We start from the raw sequence: 17273 nt of genomic DNA, 5'->3' as shown, positions 1-17273 counted from the left end.
AAAAACGACCACCACTGAACAAGACACACAAGCTGAAACGTCAAGACTGGGCCAAGAAAAATCTCAAGACGGATTTTTCTAAGGTTTTATGGACTGATGAAATGAGAGTGAGTCTTGATGGGCCAGATGGATGGGCCCGTGGCTGGATCGGTAAAGGGCAGAGAGCTCCAGTCCGCCTCAGACGCCAGCAAGGTGGAGGTGGGGTACTGGTATGGGCTGGTATCATCAAAGATGAGCTTGTGGGGCCTTTTCGGGTTGAGGATGGACTCAAGCTCAACTCCCAGTCCTACTGCCAGTTTCTGGAAGACACCTTCTTCAAGCAGTGGTACAGGAAGAAGTCCGCATCCTTCAAGAAAAACATGATTTTCATGCAGGACAACGCTCCATCACACGCATCCAAGTACTCCACAGCGTGGCTGGCAAGAAAGGGTCTAAAAGAAGATCTGAACCCCATAGAGAACCTGTGGTCCCTCATCAAATGTGAGATTTACAAGGAGGGAAAACAGTACACCTCTCTGAACAGTGTCTGGGAGGCTGTGGTTGCTGCTGCACGCAATGTTGATCGTGAACAGATCAAAGCACTGACAGAATCCATGGATGGCAGGCTTTTGAGTGTCCTTGCAAAGAAAGGTGGCTATATTGGTCACTGATTTGTTTTTGTTTTGTTTTTGAATGTCAGAAATGTATATTTGTGAATGTTGAGCTGTTATATTGGTTTCCCTGATGAAAATAAATAATTGAAATGGGTATACATTTGTTTTTTGTTAAGTTGCCTAATAATTATGCACAGTAATAGTCACCTGCACACACAGATATCCTCCTAAAATAGCTAAAACTAAAAAAGCCCCACTCCAACTTCCAAAATATTCAGCTTTGATATTAATGAGACTTTTGGGTTCATTAAGAACATGGTTGTTGTTCAATAATAAAATTAATCCTCAAAAATACAACTTGCCTAATAATTCTGCACTCCCTGTATACCCGTACTACCTGTTGAACTATGCAACAAAAACAAATTATATTTAAAATCCTTACTGTTCAAATTATAGCTGATATTGACAATTTAAAAGTTAAAGAACGATTAAATTGGAGCCAAACAGGTACTTTTTCTAAAATATTTGATACAGATGGTGTGCCTCGGTATTTTTTAAAATTTAAAAAAGCATTTTAGCTCGAAAGAGTTTGAAAAACACTCGCATAAAAATAATTGTTTTGCTGTGGCACTTACTAAACTGTTCTCGTGTAGTGCTCTGTAGTAACTGTCCTCATAATGGTTATTGGAATTGATACCGCTGTTGTGTCCCGGAGGATCTCCCACCCTAGTGGAAAAACCATTCAAAGGGTTGCTCAGGCCGACCTGTGTAAGACGATGAAGTTGGCTGCCTGCTCACACAAAAAAAACACAGCAAGATTTTATAATATGACACCTGTTTTCTGGTAATCAATTTTATGTTGACAGAACGTTTGTCGTGTATTTGTGTGAGATTCACGATTCTTCACTAAATGCAGTAAATGGCTGATAGCATCAGCGCACGCTTTACTCCAACAACTTTAAATATTTACGAGTCTTTCAGCGTGACTTGACTCATGCACTCCAAACAAAAAATAATCAAAGTCGACAAAGAGCACGACTAAGGGATTTACTTGAGAGTCTTACATGTAACATAACTGTCACGGTTGCCATGGAGCCCAATTGGGCCCCGCCGTGTGGCGCCAGGTTCTGTCACGGTTGCCATGGCGCCCAATTGGCCCCGCCTGTGGGCGCCAGCTGAAACTTGTTGACAGATTGGCTCCCTGTCAGTATTTAAACGCTGACCTACCTACTCCTTGCGACCAACGATCTCCGGATCGTGTATGCTGGAAACTCCTTACACTCTTTAGCAGTTGCACTGGACAGAGGGCGAGGTCTGGCGATTGTTCAGTAACCTTACCGCCCTTCAACTGCTGTTCCAGCAAAATCTACAGAACATGCGGCGCCAGCAGGAGCAATTAGCTCAGCTGACTGAGCTCCAGTCGTGTCGGCTGTCGGCAATGGCCCCGCCTCCCGGGGGCTCTCCTCCTGCCGTGCTGTCGCATTTCCCGCCCATTCGGCCCACTGACTCGCCCGCCATGGGAATTGCTGTGCCTCGAATGGGGTATTCGGCGCCGATCTGTCCGAGGTCCCCGTCTGCCTCTCCGCCGCACAGGTCGGCCTCTCCGCCGCGCAGGTCGGCCTCTCCGCCGTGCAGGTCGGCCTCTCCGCCGTGCAGGTCGGCCTCTCCGACACGCATGTCGGAGAGGCCTACCACATCCGTCTGCTTGTCTGACTCGTCCGTTTGCCTGCCTGACTCGTCCGTTCACCTGCCTGACTCATCCATTTGCCTGCCTGACTCGTCCGTCCGCCAGCCCGACTCTTCCGTCCGCCAGTCCGACTCTTCCGTCTGCCAGCTTGACTCTTCCGTCTGCCAGCTCGACTTTTCCGTCTGCAGCTCGACTCTTCCATCTGCCAGCTCGACTCTTCCGTCTGCCAGCTCGACTCTTCCGTCTGCCAGCTCGACTTTTCCGTCTGCAGCTCGACTCTTCCGTCTGCCAGCCCGGCTCGTCCATATACCAGCTCGGCTCGTCCGAATGCCAGCTCGGAACGTTCGCTAGCCGACGCCCGTCGATCCGCCTCACCCAACGCCCGTCGATACGCCTGACCCGACGCCCGTCGAGCCGCCTGACCCCACGCCGGTCTGCCGGCCCAGCCTCTCCCTGTTCCTTCTTTTGCCACGCCTTCGGAGGCTGAAGTGGGGCCACCCTCCTTGTGGGCATTAGCACATCCTGGAGAGCAATGTATTGTTTTTTTTGGGACTTCTGGAGCCGTCCCTTGAAGGGGGGGTTCTGTCACGGTTGCCATGGCGCCCTTTTGGCCTCTGCCGTCTGGCGCCAGCTTCTGTCACGGTTGCCATGGCACCCAATTGGCCCCGCCCGTGGGCACCAGCTGAAACTCGTTGACAGATCGGCTCCCTGTCAGCATTTAAAAGCTGTCCTGACAGTCGCCTTTGTCGGTCCGTCTGCGAATCCGTTTTTCCTGTGTTTTTGCGCTTTTTTTCTCCTATCACGATCTGTTTGATTTCGACTTTTTTCCGTTCCCGGCACCGTCATCCCTCGCCACGGAAGTCCCACTGAGCAACCTACACCCCGCGACCAACGATCTCCGGATCGTGTGTCCACTCCTATCTTTCTCCCCCAATAAAACAGTGAGTAACGTTACGCGAGTGGGTCCTGTTTCCTGTTTTGGTCCTGACAATAACAAGGACAAACAATGGTAAAATTACCATTAACCTTATGTATGACGTGCACTCAAACTTTTTTTTTTTTTAGGTCAAAGGAAATGCGCATTATACTTGAATAAATTAATTTTCTTTTTTTTTCTTTGAAAAATTATATCCAATACAAAGGCAAGGAAAGGAGGATTCCAGCTTGACCTGTTGCCCCTCCTACTGGCCGCGACTGGGCCGAAATAGGCAGCTCATTGGTGTTCAGGCCTCTGCTGGAGTAAAGGTTGTTGAGCTTCAGTTGCTCTCTGGATTCTCCTGCCTCTCCTGGTGGAAAGTAACTCAGCTCGCGATCATGCCTGGGCAAAAAACAGGATGCCACTTTTTATTAGTTTGAATAAAATTATTAAAGGAATCAAGTTTCCAGACCTAAACTGAAAATACTGAAAATACTATTTACAGTGTTAAAAGAGCCCATGGTTACTGAAGTCTCTATTTCATGCGCCTTATAAGCCAGTGCACCTTATGTATGAAAAAGAAATATCACAAAAGACTATTTTTGGGGGTTGCGTTTTATAATCAGGTGCGCCTTACAGTGCAGAAAATATGGTAATATACAGTAACTGTGGTTTATTACAGTAAATGTGACTTTCGTCTCATGTGCAAGACAGGTTGTTAATTTATTTATGTCAAATGTCTGTGACCCCGTGCGCTACTTTCTAGAAAAAAGGCCAAGACTGCAAGTGAAAGTGTTGTGTTCATATGTATAATGCATTTCGTTTAAGGGAGGCGAGATTCGAGATGAACGCGAAGACCAGCTCCATTAGACCAAAAAAATAAAAATGACGCCTTCAATTATTCAGAGATCTGACTTGGTGAGTGGTGGAGGAAACAAAGAAAAGTGGACAGATATATAGATTGATAAATGGACTGATAGACAGACGAACGGACGGACAGACAGATAGATACTTAGATAAATCATGTTCAGTGGTGATCAATAAATGACCAAGAATCAAGTTATACTCAAATAACTGAGTTCCATTAAATGCATTAATAACCCCTCGTGACCCTAGTGAGGATAAGCGATGCAGGTAACGGATGGATGGATGCATTACTGACCTTGGTGTTATGCCTTGGATGAGAGGAGGAGACACACTCAGGTCGCTGAATCTCTAAGATCAACAAAGAGAACACAAGTCAGTAAAAAGCATCAAACAAAAGTTATTCAATAATACCATGTAAAGCAGGGGGTCTCCAGTGTTGTGCCCCCTAGGGACAGTTAAGTTGCCTGTAGATTTTTTAGTTGGTAATGAAGTTATCTTGAGGTAAGTTTGACCTTGGGGGCTTTTATATAAATAAAAATGACTTGACTTGACTTTTATGAATGGCACAACGCTACTTTGCAAATTTCCAATATTAGCGGGTGGTTCTAGTTCACACTAACTGCAAAAACCAAGGGAGCTCTCTATATATTGCATTAGTATATCCAAATTATTTTCTGAGATAATGCATTTTAAAGATAAGCTGTCCTGTCTTCGACTTCCTGAGCTGTGACATGAAGTAGGGAACACCGCCACAAATGCATACCAGTCACCATTTGGTTTATGTGTTAATTAGTTGAAGAAGTTAAGCGTGTTTCAAGCAAAGTTTGGGTAGTTTTTGTGGAGAATTCCTAAGCGTTCTGTTTCAGATGGATGCAGTAATAATACAACAAAGAGGGAGCAGACATAACAGAGCTAACTGGCAAAAATAAAACACGGCGAGCTAATGTGGGCTAAACGAGGCCCAACCAGGCTAACTGACAAAAGACAACAAAAAAGGCTACGACGACAAACGGAAAGCTGGCAGGTAAGAAACCAATGGACATGGCAAACCCCGGATGTAACGCCAGGCTAGCCGGCCAAATACACGGTGGGTAGCCCTGGAGTGCAAACAAGGAAAAAAAACAAAGCAGGAGCCCTCGGCAGCCCCGATGCTAACGGGGAGAGAGCTGGACAAAATTATACCGTGACACAAGCGGTGAAAAACACAAGCTGATATCTACAATCGTGTACCTAAAAGAAAGAGAAGGCAAAAAAGGAACGCACACTGAAAGGGCAGCAAATAATAAGTTTATTATGCAGCTTTTCAACGTCAGATATCGCCACTCCGACCAGTCAGATGGCCCCAGCGACCAATTTCTCATTTCAATGTGTGTTTACTTTCTTATTTTTTAATTCTTATGATAACGAAGGAACCGAATTTTTCGAACCAAAATAATTCGAAAAAAAGCTGACTTTGACTCATGGGGAGTTTGTGCACGACTAATTCATTTTGCACACGAGAAGGAAGGAGCTTGAGGACACTGTCAAAACAGGAGCGCTGCCAAGCTTTTAGCGTAATTAAATTTCCTCAAAAGTTCGTGTATCCTTTTTTTCTTCCATGTTTGTGTTATTTGCTAGCCTATTAATGTTTACGTGGAGACACTACAATTCTAACTATCTACAATTCACAGGGTTCGTAAACCTTTTGCATGGGCAAATTTTTTTTTAATAACTTTTTATTTCTCACACAAATTTTGACAGAGGTTTGATTCCACCATCATACATCAACACAAACACAAAACATATACACTTGACACACCCATAAATAACAGAAAGAACAACAAGGGAAAAAAAATAAAATAAATGTTAATACAATACAATAAAAATGGGGGGGGGGTGTTTAGACATCAAGTCAAATTTGTGTGATAGGCTTCCATCTTTTCTCGAATTGATCGAGTTTCAGTTGAAGTCTTGCAGTGTTTTTTTTCCATAATGTACATTTGCTTTAATTTGTCTCTCCAATCTTTTATGTCAGGGGGTTGTGGTTTCAGCCAGGACACTGTGATGATCATTTTCTTTGCTACCAGAAGCATAACCTTTAGTATATATTTCTGTTGACCAGACAATAATTCTTGTGGCAAAATTCCTACTACGTAGGCCATTGGGTCCAAACACAACTCCCAACCAATAATTAATTTTATTTCTGTCTGTATACTTCTCCAAAAATTTAATATTACAGGGCAATGCCAGAAAATATGCGTAAAGTCTCCGACCCCCTCACAGTTACGCCAACATAGATTTGAGGTATTTTTATATTTTGAAGTGATAGAGGGAGTATAGAAGAATCGCATTTTTACTTTCCACTCAAACTCCCTCCATGTCGGGCTGTTAGTTATTTTGTGTCCCTCTTTCAATGTTTTTTCCCATTCGTTGTCTTTTATCACTACATTAGTTCCCATTTTTCCTTAACCACCATGTCATCATTACTGAGATCCATTCTCAGGGCTTTATATAGTTTTGATACAACCCCCTTTATTGATTGTCCTTTTGAATATGATATCAATAATTCCTCAACTTTAGTTGGCTCCTTACATATTTTCCCCCATTCATCATGTTTCTGGAGGTAATGCCTTAGTTGCAAATATTTGTAAAAATCGTTTCTAGGTAGGTCAAATTCTTGTTGAAGTTGAAATGATTTTATTGCCTGTCCTTCGAATGTACATCAATCCTTTTTGGGCCCATTTTTGAAATCCTACCTCCATAACCCCAGGTTTAAAGTCTGCGTTTTTCGCTATTTTTGTAGCCCTATTCACAGATCTTGATATTTTTTTTTTGTATTGTTGACCAAGTTTTAATAGTTCCCTTAATCCATTCATTCTGGATTTTTAATTTCTTCCACCTCATGACTGATATGTATGATAACGATTCCACAGGCATATTTGGACAAGATCGCTGCTCCATGTCCACCCATATCGTATCTTTGTCTGTAGTAATCCACAAAATAAGTGCTTTAATTTGAGCTGCCCAATAGTAATATTTAATATTGGGTAGGTCTAGGCCCCCTTTTTCTTTAGAAGCTAACAGGGTTTTGTATTTTATTCTAGGTTTCTAGTTTTGGCAAAGGAATTTTGTTATCAATTTATTTAACATTTTAAATGTGGATGCCGGGATCAGAATAGGAAGAGATTGAAACAGAAATAATAGTCTTGTTAATATATTCATTCTAATTGTTTCTATCCTTCCAATAAGGCTTAAGGGCAAAATTTCCCATCTTTCCAAATCTTTCCATATTTCTTTTATCAACATTCCATAATTTGCATCAAACAGCTGTGTGGAATGTGGTGTAATGGTCACCCCCAAGTATTTAAACCCTTTATTTGTCCATTTGAAATCAAATCTTTCAATCACATCTGCTGGACATTTTCCTGATATCATCATTGCTACTGATTTGCTCTCATTATTTAAATACGCAGCTACTTCTCCATATATTTTAAGGCTCTCCAACAGTGGTGGTATTGATAACGAAGGTTCTTTCAGCATTACCAACAGGTCATCTGCAAACAATGATATTTTATGTTCTGTTCCTCCTTCATCTAATATCCCCCTTATTTGCTCATTTTGTCTTATTGATTCCGCGAGTGGTTCTATGCTTATTGCAAACAAGAGTGGACTTAAACAGTCCCCTTGCCGTACTCCTCTTTTGATATCGAAGAAATCTGAGCAGTTACCATTTACTTAAGACGAGATTTAGGATTTTTATAGATTATTTTCACCCATTCTACAAATTTTTGAGGGAAGCCAAAAGCTATAAGTGTTTGATGTAAGAAGCTCCATTTCACCCTATCGAAAGCCTTTTGTGCATCCAAGCTTAGTAACATCGAGGGTTGGGTCTTAGATTTTGTGCTCGTAATTATGTTTAGTATCCTCCTAATATTGTTTGCACCCTGCCTTCCCGGAATAAACCCTGCTTGATCATTTTTAATTAATTCCGCTATGAATTTCTGCATTCTTTTTGCCAGTATGCTTGTAAGAATTTTTAGATCGTTACACAGTAAACTAACTGGTCTATAGCTTTCACACAATATTGGGTCTTTTCCTTCTTTGTGCAAGACTGATATGATGGCTTCTAACCATGATCTCCTTTTGTTACGCATAGTTAAATACTTTATGCAGTACTGGTGTTAATTCTTCCTTAAAGCTTTTGTAGAACACCCCCGGGAATCCATCTGTTCCTGTTTTTTTATTTTTAAGTTATATATTGTATCTTGTATTTCCTGTTTTGTAATGGGGTGAATAATTTCTAATGTATTTCCCCCTGTTAGTGTTGGTAAATGTAGTTTACCCAAAACGTTTTGTGCCGTGTGGTTATCCAAGTCATTTTCTGAGTCCTTGTATAAATCTTTATAATAATCTGCAAATGCTTCTGCAATACCTTTGGGTTTTACTAAACATTGTTTAGAGATAGGATGTTTTATTTGTGATATCATTCTGTTTGGGCCTTTTTAAGTTGGAAGGCTCGTTGGGGTTGTCCATCGATTCGATGATGACCATCTTCTTTTATTTGTGAGTCTGCTGATGTTTGAACAGTCCGATCCTGGATTGTGGTCGGAGACTCAGGTAAAAGAGGATACCTGCGCAATGAGGGTTTTTAAAGTGGCGTAAGGGGTGCGCTTTCCCCAACGCCACTATCTTGATTGTAAAGAAGATGGTTCCAGTGGCAAGGGAGACCCTACACGACCGGCATCTTTCCACAACTGCAGGCGGCTAACGGGATCCAGGTCTGTAGGAAACCGCCTCAAAGCGTGCCGCCGCCACCAGCTTTTGGGATCACTCTTAGTCTGGACTCTACCCTTCGACCTGTTCGGCTTGGGTAACCCTACCAGGAGTACGAGACTCCCGCCAACATAGCTCTAGGGGTCATGGAGACGCGCAAAGTGCCCCACCACGATAAGGTGGTGATCCGTCGGGACACAAGTTGGAAGGCTAGCAATCGACTGGCACTATTGCCCATTTTGTGTCATAATATCTCTGGTTCACAAAAGGCAGAGCCCCTTCTGCTTTATTTGCCAAAAGGTCATCTAATTTGCTAGTGGTTGTTTTTAATATCTGTAATCTGGATTCATTTGGTGTTTTTTAATGTTCTTCTTCTAGTTCCTTGATCTTATCCTCCAATTTCTTCTGGTTCTTTAATCGGGTTCGTTTCAGTCGGGAAGATATTTCAATTATTTTCCCCCTTATTACAGCTTTCCCTCCCTCCCATAATATTGATGGAGAAACCTCCCCGTTGTCATTGATTTGAAAATATTCCTTTATACACTGTTTTTTTTCCTGTACTACGTTTTTATCTGAGAGGAGAGATACATTCATCCTCCAATACCTAAAATGTGGTTCATTGTCTAAACTTAATTTCAAAGTAATTGGAGCATGGTCACTTATAGTGATATTCTCTATACCACACTCCACTACTGTATGAATATGTTGTCTTGAAATGTAAAATAAATCAATTATTGAATAGCTGCCATGAGGGTTTGAATAGAAAGTATAGTCTTTAGTTTGGGGATTCTTCTTTGTATTTGTTCCATGTACTGATGGATACTTGTCCACTTTGCCATTTTGTACAGTGTTAAAGTCACCTCCTATAAGTAACATTCCCTTCGCACAGTTGGTTATTACTTTGGCTAATACTTGAAAAAATGTCCCCTTTTCCTCAATTGGTGCATAAACATTCATTATTGATATTTCCCTACCGGCCATTGACCCTATAATCATTATATATCGCCCCAGATTGTCCTTCACTTCTTTTTCGACTTTAGACGCCACCCCTTTTCCAAGTAAAATTGCTACTCCCCTCGTTTTTCTTTGATTTGAGTTGCAAATTGTACCCTTTCTGCTTTTTTCCTAGTAAGTATTACATTAGTCTTTAGTGGTTTTTGCGAGAGCTACTTCCCTTGCTGCCGTCTACCTCATGGCGCCACCGGAAGGCTTGGCATGGGCAAATTTACTTTATGAAAAATGACTGAAAAACAATTAATCTGTTCCCGTTCTCCCCAAATTATCTAAGTCAGGGGGTTGTGAGCCGCATAGGGTTAAAAAGTTTGGCCTAGGGTCCGATTCTGGAAAGGCTATTCAATTTTTAAATTTATGACAAAATATACATGCAGATATTCACATGTTATATTTCTTTATATTTGTTTTAAAAAGTTCAGTCTTATCAAAATGGTTTAGAAACGCTCACAATTTAAGTTAAATAATATATTAGGTCCCTGTGTAAAGCACCAAATTTTGTATTAAATTAGTAGTTTTACTATAGTTGTATTTTTGAAGTATATTTTGGATTTTGTATATCAGCTGTCTGATTACTGTAGCTTTATTTTTCTAGTCTTTTTGCAGTATTTCAGCAAAATTATTTTTATATTACAGATTACTACAGTAATATTTTATAGTAATATGATGGTATTTCTGTAGTATCATAAAAGTATTCTTGCAAAATTACTATAGTTGTATTAATGCAGTATTTCTTTAGTTAAATTTTTGTATTTTAGTATTTCATTCGATTTAGTTGGAGTGAAGCCCATAGTTTGGTCAGCATGTTCTGTATGCTAGAATTATCTGTGTCTCTCAATATGTCACGTTCAAAAATACGGTATCTATGTATTTACTATTTGCTAATTACTATGTATTTATGTCAGGCAAGATTTTTTTTCTATTATCTCTAATTTCTCGAATCGAGAGTTGCTCGTATGTATGTACAAGGCCACTACATTCTCTTTACAACCCTCGTTTCTTCTTTTTTCCAGCACTTAATGTTTAATACCAGCAAATAATTCAGTCAATACAAAAAACTTTACATCAGCTGTGTCCAAAGTCTGTCCTGGGGGCCAGTTAAAGCCCATGATCTTATTTTTACTGGCCTGTGGCCTCTTTCATGAAATTAATAATATAAGGCCCACCAGAAATGTTGAACACAGTATAAAATAAATGTGTACTAAAAAAAAAAAAGAACATTTCCAGATGATGGCAGTATCCCTTTAGCCAGCTTGCCCTTGGTTTTGTAAGAATTTTAGCCCACCCCATTTCCGACATGGCGACTAAATAAAAAAAGGAAAGTTGACTGTGAGGGCCGCTGCTTCCAGGACTAGTGGAAATCTGAAGCAACTGTTTCCGCCTTATTTGCCAAGAGACTGTGCTGTTTTCAAAGAATGTAACATCAAGAGGCACTGCCAGACGAAACATGCTAACTTCGACAAGCTAACTGGAAACGAACACTGTGAAAAGGTGAAGCAACTGAAAGCTGTTTTAACAGCACAGCAGCGCTTTTTCATGAGCCCCGCGAGTTGAATGAAAATGCTACAAAAATAAAAACAACTTGATGCATGTGTTTCCTTTTCTGAAGGTACTGGAAAAAATGGCCCTTGAAAGTGCTTGAATTTGGCCTTGCGAAATATATAATACAAACAATGGAAGGGATTGTAAAGCAAATATTCTTTTGGTGATTTCTGGCATATAAATTATAAACAAATAGAGTTTGTGTGAATGTTCCGAGTACAGAGAGCTACTCACCCCAGTATACAAGCCAGGACCTTGACAGGAGGGGCCACAATGTCGGGGGCCATGTCCTGGAGGACCGGTCTGGGGGCCATCTGCATTGCCCCCCGGTAGAGTGACCCCCGCCGAGCTGCACTGCGAAGCGGGCGATACCAGGGCAAAGGCGTCGTCCAGCAGCGTATGCATCTGCAGCCGAGCCTCTTCAATGGTGGGCTGCGGAGGCAAGTAGTGTGGCGGGGCAGGGGTCCTTCCTGGAGGAGGGGAAGCGAGGAAGACTTCATCCGTGGGGGAGGGGCTTCTTTGTTTTAGCCCCGTAGCTTGGTCGAAGTCCGACTGGATGAAAACAAGAAGAATATTGTTTGATTGAGTGCGGACTGCAGTGTTTCCCATCCAATGTTGTGAGACCCGGGTGGGTTGACAGTCTACTCTAGATAGTTCAGGGGCATGTTACCCCGGAATTTTTTTTTGCACATTTTAAATTGAAACGCATCGATCAGGTGCATTTTTAGAACAAAATCAAAAAGCATTGTAAACGCTCATCAATGCTACATTTTACCCAGCCATCTAATCACAGTGCAGGCGGGGCAAGAAAAACACCACAAGATCAGCATGTGTAAGTAGGAGGGCGCGTAACAGAATAGGGCAAAGTGGTTGACTGACCAAAGTTCCTTTTTACAGATAAGTGGCGTAAATACACTCCATGATATATATATATATATATATATATATATATATATATATATATATATATATATATATATATATATATATATATATATATATATATAAATAAAAATATAAAAAATATATATAAATAAGGGCAGCGCGCAGTGGTTAGCGCGTGTGCGGCACAGTTCTGAGGTCGTGGGAACCTCCAGCTTGGGTTCAAATCCAGCTCCCGGCCTTACTGTGCGGAGTTTGTATGTTCTCCCCGTGCTTGCATGGGTTTCCTCCGGGCATTCCGGTTTCCTCCCACATTCCAAAAACATGCATTTCAGGTGAATTGGCTGGTCCGAATTGTCCTTAGGTGTGAATGAGCGAGTGAGTTGTCTGTCCCCGTGTGCCCTGCGACTGGCTGGCAACCAGTTCAGGGTGTCCCCTGCCCAATGATTACTGGAACGGGCTCCAGCACCCCCGCGACCCTACTGAGGATAAGCGGTGCAGCTGATGAGATTTTATATATACATACATATATATATATATATATATATATATATATATATATATATATATATATATATATATATATATATATATATATATATATATATATATATATATATATATATACACATATATATATATACATATATATATATATACACACACATACTAGTTTATGAGACTCTGTCATGGAGAACAATGGAATAAGATCACGATTTGACGCAACAGATTCAACTTACCACGTAGGCCACATTGTTGAACCCAGGACACTTCCTATAAAAAGCTCCAGGGTCTTCACTGATTAGTTGATCTCTGTCTAGCTCAGTTATGCCTCCCTTTGACTGCTCCTGAAGCTTTTGTCTGGGAGAGCGTCTCTCTCGTGCACTGGAAACAAAATGAAATTGTACTGTAATGGAGAATTACAAATAACTACTTCCCCTGACATAAAATGAATACAAACGTTATTTGGGGTTCCTTGACCAAAGATGGATTCTTTGCATTCTGATCCAAGATCTTCTCCATCTGCAGCTGCGCTTTATGGTAAATATGATCCTGTTCTTTGGCGTCCATTGGTTCTACTTCATCCATTGCTGGAAAGTCATAGTGGCCCTTCCTCTTGGCCCGCAGGCGGATCTTGTTCCTGTGCTGCTCGACTTCTGATTTCTGCCTTATAGCAACCTGGATCTGAAAACAAAAAAAATACCCAAAAAGTTTAAAAAAAATGTGTTTTTGACTCATTAAGGTACAAATATGAATTTGACTGAGCAAGGCCGACCTCTTTGTTTATTTTGTTGAAGTCAGGCAGTTTGCCGACATGGCTGCTCAGGGGTGGGATGGTCATGGGCTGCATCGCAATAAGCTGTACTTTGCTAGGGAGTCTTCGGCTCACGTCTGTGACCCGCGTCATCCGATCGACATGCTCAAATATCGAAGCTGACGATGTTTGTTCATTAAAACAGTTTTTAGTTGGAGGACCTGGAGAGACGGAACACATTTTTCAATTAAAAGTCTCGGATAACAAAGTTGGAGGGGTATTTTATTTTAAAAAAAGACATTAAACAGAGTGTCCCAGAAATGTATACAACTTTTATATGGCTCCTACAGCCTAAAGCATGTTAAATTTAAACTTTTTAAGCCTTTTTAAAATACCTTTTAAAATCAAATTTACAAGTCGAGAAAAAAAATCTAAACACAGTTAGAAACCCCCCAAAAAACACAAATATTTCTTGCACACAATACATTGTACCTCGTACACACATTGCCTGGCACAGCTTTTAGCCTTGGCAAAAATGTTTGTTGGACAGCCACTTTTCATTAAATACACACTTTCCCATGGTCCAAAGTAAACGCCTCCTTCCGAAGTTGCTATGTGTATTATGGGTAGACATAAAACATGCGTCTGGCCAGAAAGGCCTGACTGAAACAAATATAAATCTTATTGATAGGTTCACATTTTTAAAACGTTAAGATATTTAAATGCGCAGGAACTAAGGGCCATATTTCAGGTTCAGAGCTTTGGGGTTGCTGAGCACCCAGTGTCTGGCTGGTCAAAACATTTTTTATTTTACTTTATGATAACATTTTATCTATTTATTTATTTCAATATTTCGCTAAATGCTTTCTATCTAAAAAGGCCATTTTTATAAATTTAAATTTTCCTTTCAAGGCCGTTTTTATTAATTGAATGTTTGTTTTAAAGCCGGTTTTATTTATTATTAATTGAAGGTTCCTTTTTAAATTGAATTCGGGCACTCTTGGGATTCCATAATAACATACTGTAACTTCTCAGATTCACCGAGCCAAAGGGGAGCGAATCAAGAGCGGGCTAGGAATCAAATGGACCGAACCATTTCGAGGCAGTGGAGTTTTTCCCGACGCTGTTTTTTACATTTTAGTTTTGTTCTACTTTTTATATTTGAAGTAGCATTTTACATGATATTTGAGCTTATCCTGTCCTTGAAGGAAAAATATTTTTAAAGAGACTTTAATTTTTGTTGTGCTTGGGTTGAATTTGGGGGTGTTTCAGCTCTCCTAAAAACGGGCTGGTCATGCACATGATGAGAACCCCGTTTTAGCAGCTCAATTATTTATTCTTTCTTTATGGACTGAACCCATTGAACCAAGTGACTGCGACCAGAATTGACTTTGAAGAAAGAAACATTTTTCTAAAATGCTACTGGAAGTATAATAACACAGTAGAAGTAGAAGTGCAAAGGCAATTTAGAAGGGAATTTAACAAAAAGCCATTATCACAAGTTACTATCCCTATCACAACAAAGTATATCACAAATTTGTGGTTCTCTCCATCTCTTTTGTTACAAATGGTTTTACTGTAGCCAGGACAACTTTCACTTTAAAAATTGATGGGGGAGCTTACGCGTCTGCTTGCTGTCACCGGGTGTGGCCAGGCCTCTCAGGTTCTCCTCAGTTGACGCGCGACCACTGGAGCGGTGATTCACCGTGGAGTCACCATCTGACGGCGAAATTCTGGACACAGAACGCACACACTTAAATAAATAATTAAAGCCTGAGGATGGCATCGCGTGATAAAATGCTGTCCATGATAAAAATAGCACACTCCCTTAGAGGTCAAAGCAGGAAGGTGTCAAATATACAAAATGATGGCAAAAATAATTTACAGTAAATTCCGAACTAAAAGCCGCTGCTTTTCTTCCGACATTTCAAATACTGCGGCTTCAATACTTGTTGTTTTGATGAACGAGATCCCCACTTTCCTTATGGTAAAAAATCACGGTCTTGGGAGAATCAGTGGGGAAATGTCTAAGAAAGTAACATATTGTAACAAGACAAAGAAACTCCTCTGTGCATGGGACACTAAAGACACTCCTCTGTGCATGAGACACTCTGAACTGGTTGCCAGCCAGTTGCAGGACACACAGAGACAGACAACTAGCTTGCTCATTTACACATAGGGACAATTAAGACTGGCCAATAAGTCTGACATTCATGTTTTTGGAATGTGGAAGGAACGCAGGCTTAACTAGCACTTGCAATGATTATTTTAGTTTGGGACAAAACTTCAGAATGTTACCTTTCAACAAAGATCAAAACCGTCCATATTCTCCAAATGGTTCAAGAACGGAATTAAATTCACTGCTTAAGTATCTATAATACGTATTTTCCAGACTATAAGGCGCAACCAAAAACCCTGACTGGGCAAGAAATTTGAACGTGCACCTAATAGTCCGGTGCGCCTAATACACAAAAGTAAGAAAAATCTATACCATAACATTGCTATATTTGTGCAATTTTTGATCGTGGATATATTTATGGGTGACCACAATTGCATAACAATGGTGAGAAAAGGGATCAAACCCAGGTAGTGAAAGTAAGAGTGCAGGCCACATAGAACATTAGTGACCTTGAAAAAGGCATAAAGTCTTATCTCATTATCAAACTATTTTTTAGTCACAGTGCCAGATACAAATGTAAGAGAAATGAGAAAACAGAAATGAAATAAAAATCAGTATAAAATTGTGTTTCACATTTTCTTAGCTCAAACTAAGCTTATGTGACAGACCATGTTGAATACGTGCAGCCATGTGTCTGTATCGTTCAGGACATCTGAATTACTTCCCACAAATCCTCTCTTCATTCAGTTCAAAATCGCTTCGAAAAGAATTTGCGAGTCAGCGATACAATACTGTATTTCAGTGGCCCTCAACACTTTCTGTACTAAGGACAGGTTCAATGTCTGACTATATTCTTGCAGCCTAGCCCAATAATACCATCAACAACGTGGTATTGTGACTAAAATTTGTGTAATGATGACATGAAGCCTAAAGGCTTTCTGTGTCTCGTTTGAATTCCTAGTAGTCCAGTTGATGCATTTGTGTTTAGCGATGCATTTCGACTGATCAATTAAAGCACAAATATGGAACAAAATGATCTAAAGTGCAGCTGTAGCGCTTGTAGTCTTAATTCCATGCTCCTTATATTTAAAAAAATTGAAAAAAAAGACTAACTTTTGGGGAAGCACCCTGTAATCCAGTGCGTATTATAGTGCATGAATAAGGTCACCATTCTCATGGCAGAACTCAAGCACTTTTCAAGCACTTTCAAGGCCAGTTATTTAAATTTTTGCCAGTACCTTCAAAGGAAGAAATCCAGCGCAGTTAAAAAAAAAGAAAAACGTGTTTTTTGTTGACTTTGCTTTCTGAAATGAATTCCCTATCTTGCTGCTAGCACCTACTTTGTTCTATTTTGAGCTGTTCAAATATAATTGGTTGAAATCGAATTGTAAAAAGATTTTTTTTGAATTTTATCATTTATTTATAGAACTGAAGAGTTAGTACTTTTTACAAATTTATTTTATAGTTTGCATTTTCATGGATTTTGTGTTGTTGTTTGACTTAAAATCTGTTCAGTGTGTAAAAAGCTAAAAATGTTTTGCATTTTACGCAAACATTTTTTGGTAGATCTGTAAATATTTGTTTATATTTCATATTTCATGTGTTTTGCAGGAATCCCCCTGCAAGGGAGCCATTTGGTAGCTTCTTAG

General features: G+C 40.4%; 1 protein-coding gene across 3 annotated transcripts in view; it reads right to left on the bottom strand.

Annotated features, from left to right (window-relative positions):
• LOC148363348 (UPF0606 protein KIAA1549) overlaps positions 1–17273 on the bottom strand; it is a 57725-nt gene that overhangs the window by 6516 nt on the left and 33936 nt on the right. For all 3 annotated transcript variants that reach the window (XM_088341005.1, XM_088341006.1, XM_088341007.1), the window contains 8 exons: positions 15129–15238; positions 13527–13726; positions 13212–13435; positions 12991–13135; positions 11603–11920; positions 4359–4411; positions 3450–3598; positions 1229–1383 (listed from right to left, as the gene is read on the bottom strand). In XM_088341005.1, coding sequence (XP_088197131.1) covers positions 1229–1383; positions 3450–3598; positions 4359–4411; positions 11603–11920; positions 12991–13135; positions 13212–13435; positions 13527–13726; positions 15129–15238 — 1354 coding nt within the window. The remainder of the gene's footprint in view (positions 1–1228; positions 1384–3449; positions 3599–4358; positions 4412–11602; positions 11921–12990; positions 13136–13211; positions 13436–13526; positions 13727–15128; positions 15239–17273) is intronic.

This window comes from Urocampus carinirostris, chromosome 7 (genome assembly GCF_059441175.1).
Source record: "Urocampus carinirostris isolate Australia breed hairy pipefish chromosome 7, RoL_Ucar_1.0, whole genome shotgun sequence".
NCBI lineage: Eukaryota > Metazoa > Chordata > Actinopteri > Syngnathiformes > Syngnathidae > Urocampus > Urocampus carinirostris.
This window is presented reverse-complemented; position numbering and strand designations above follow the sequence as displayed.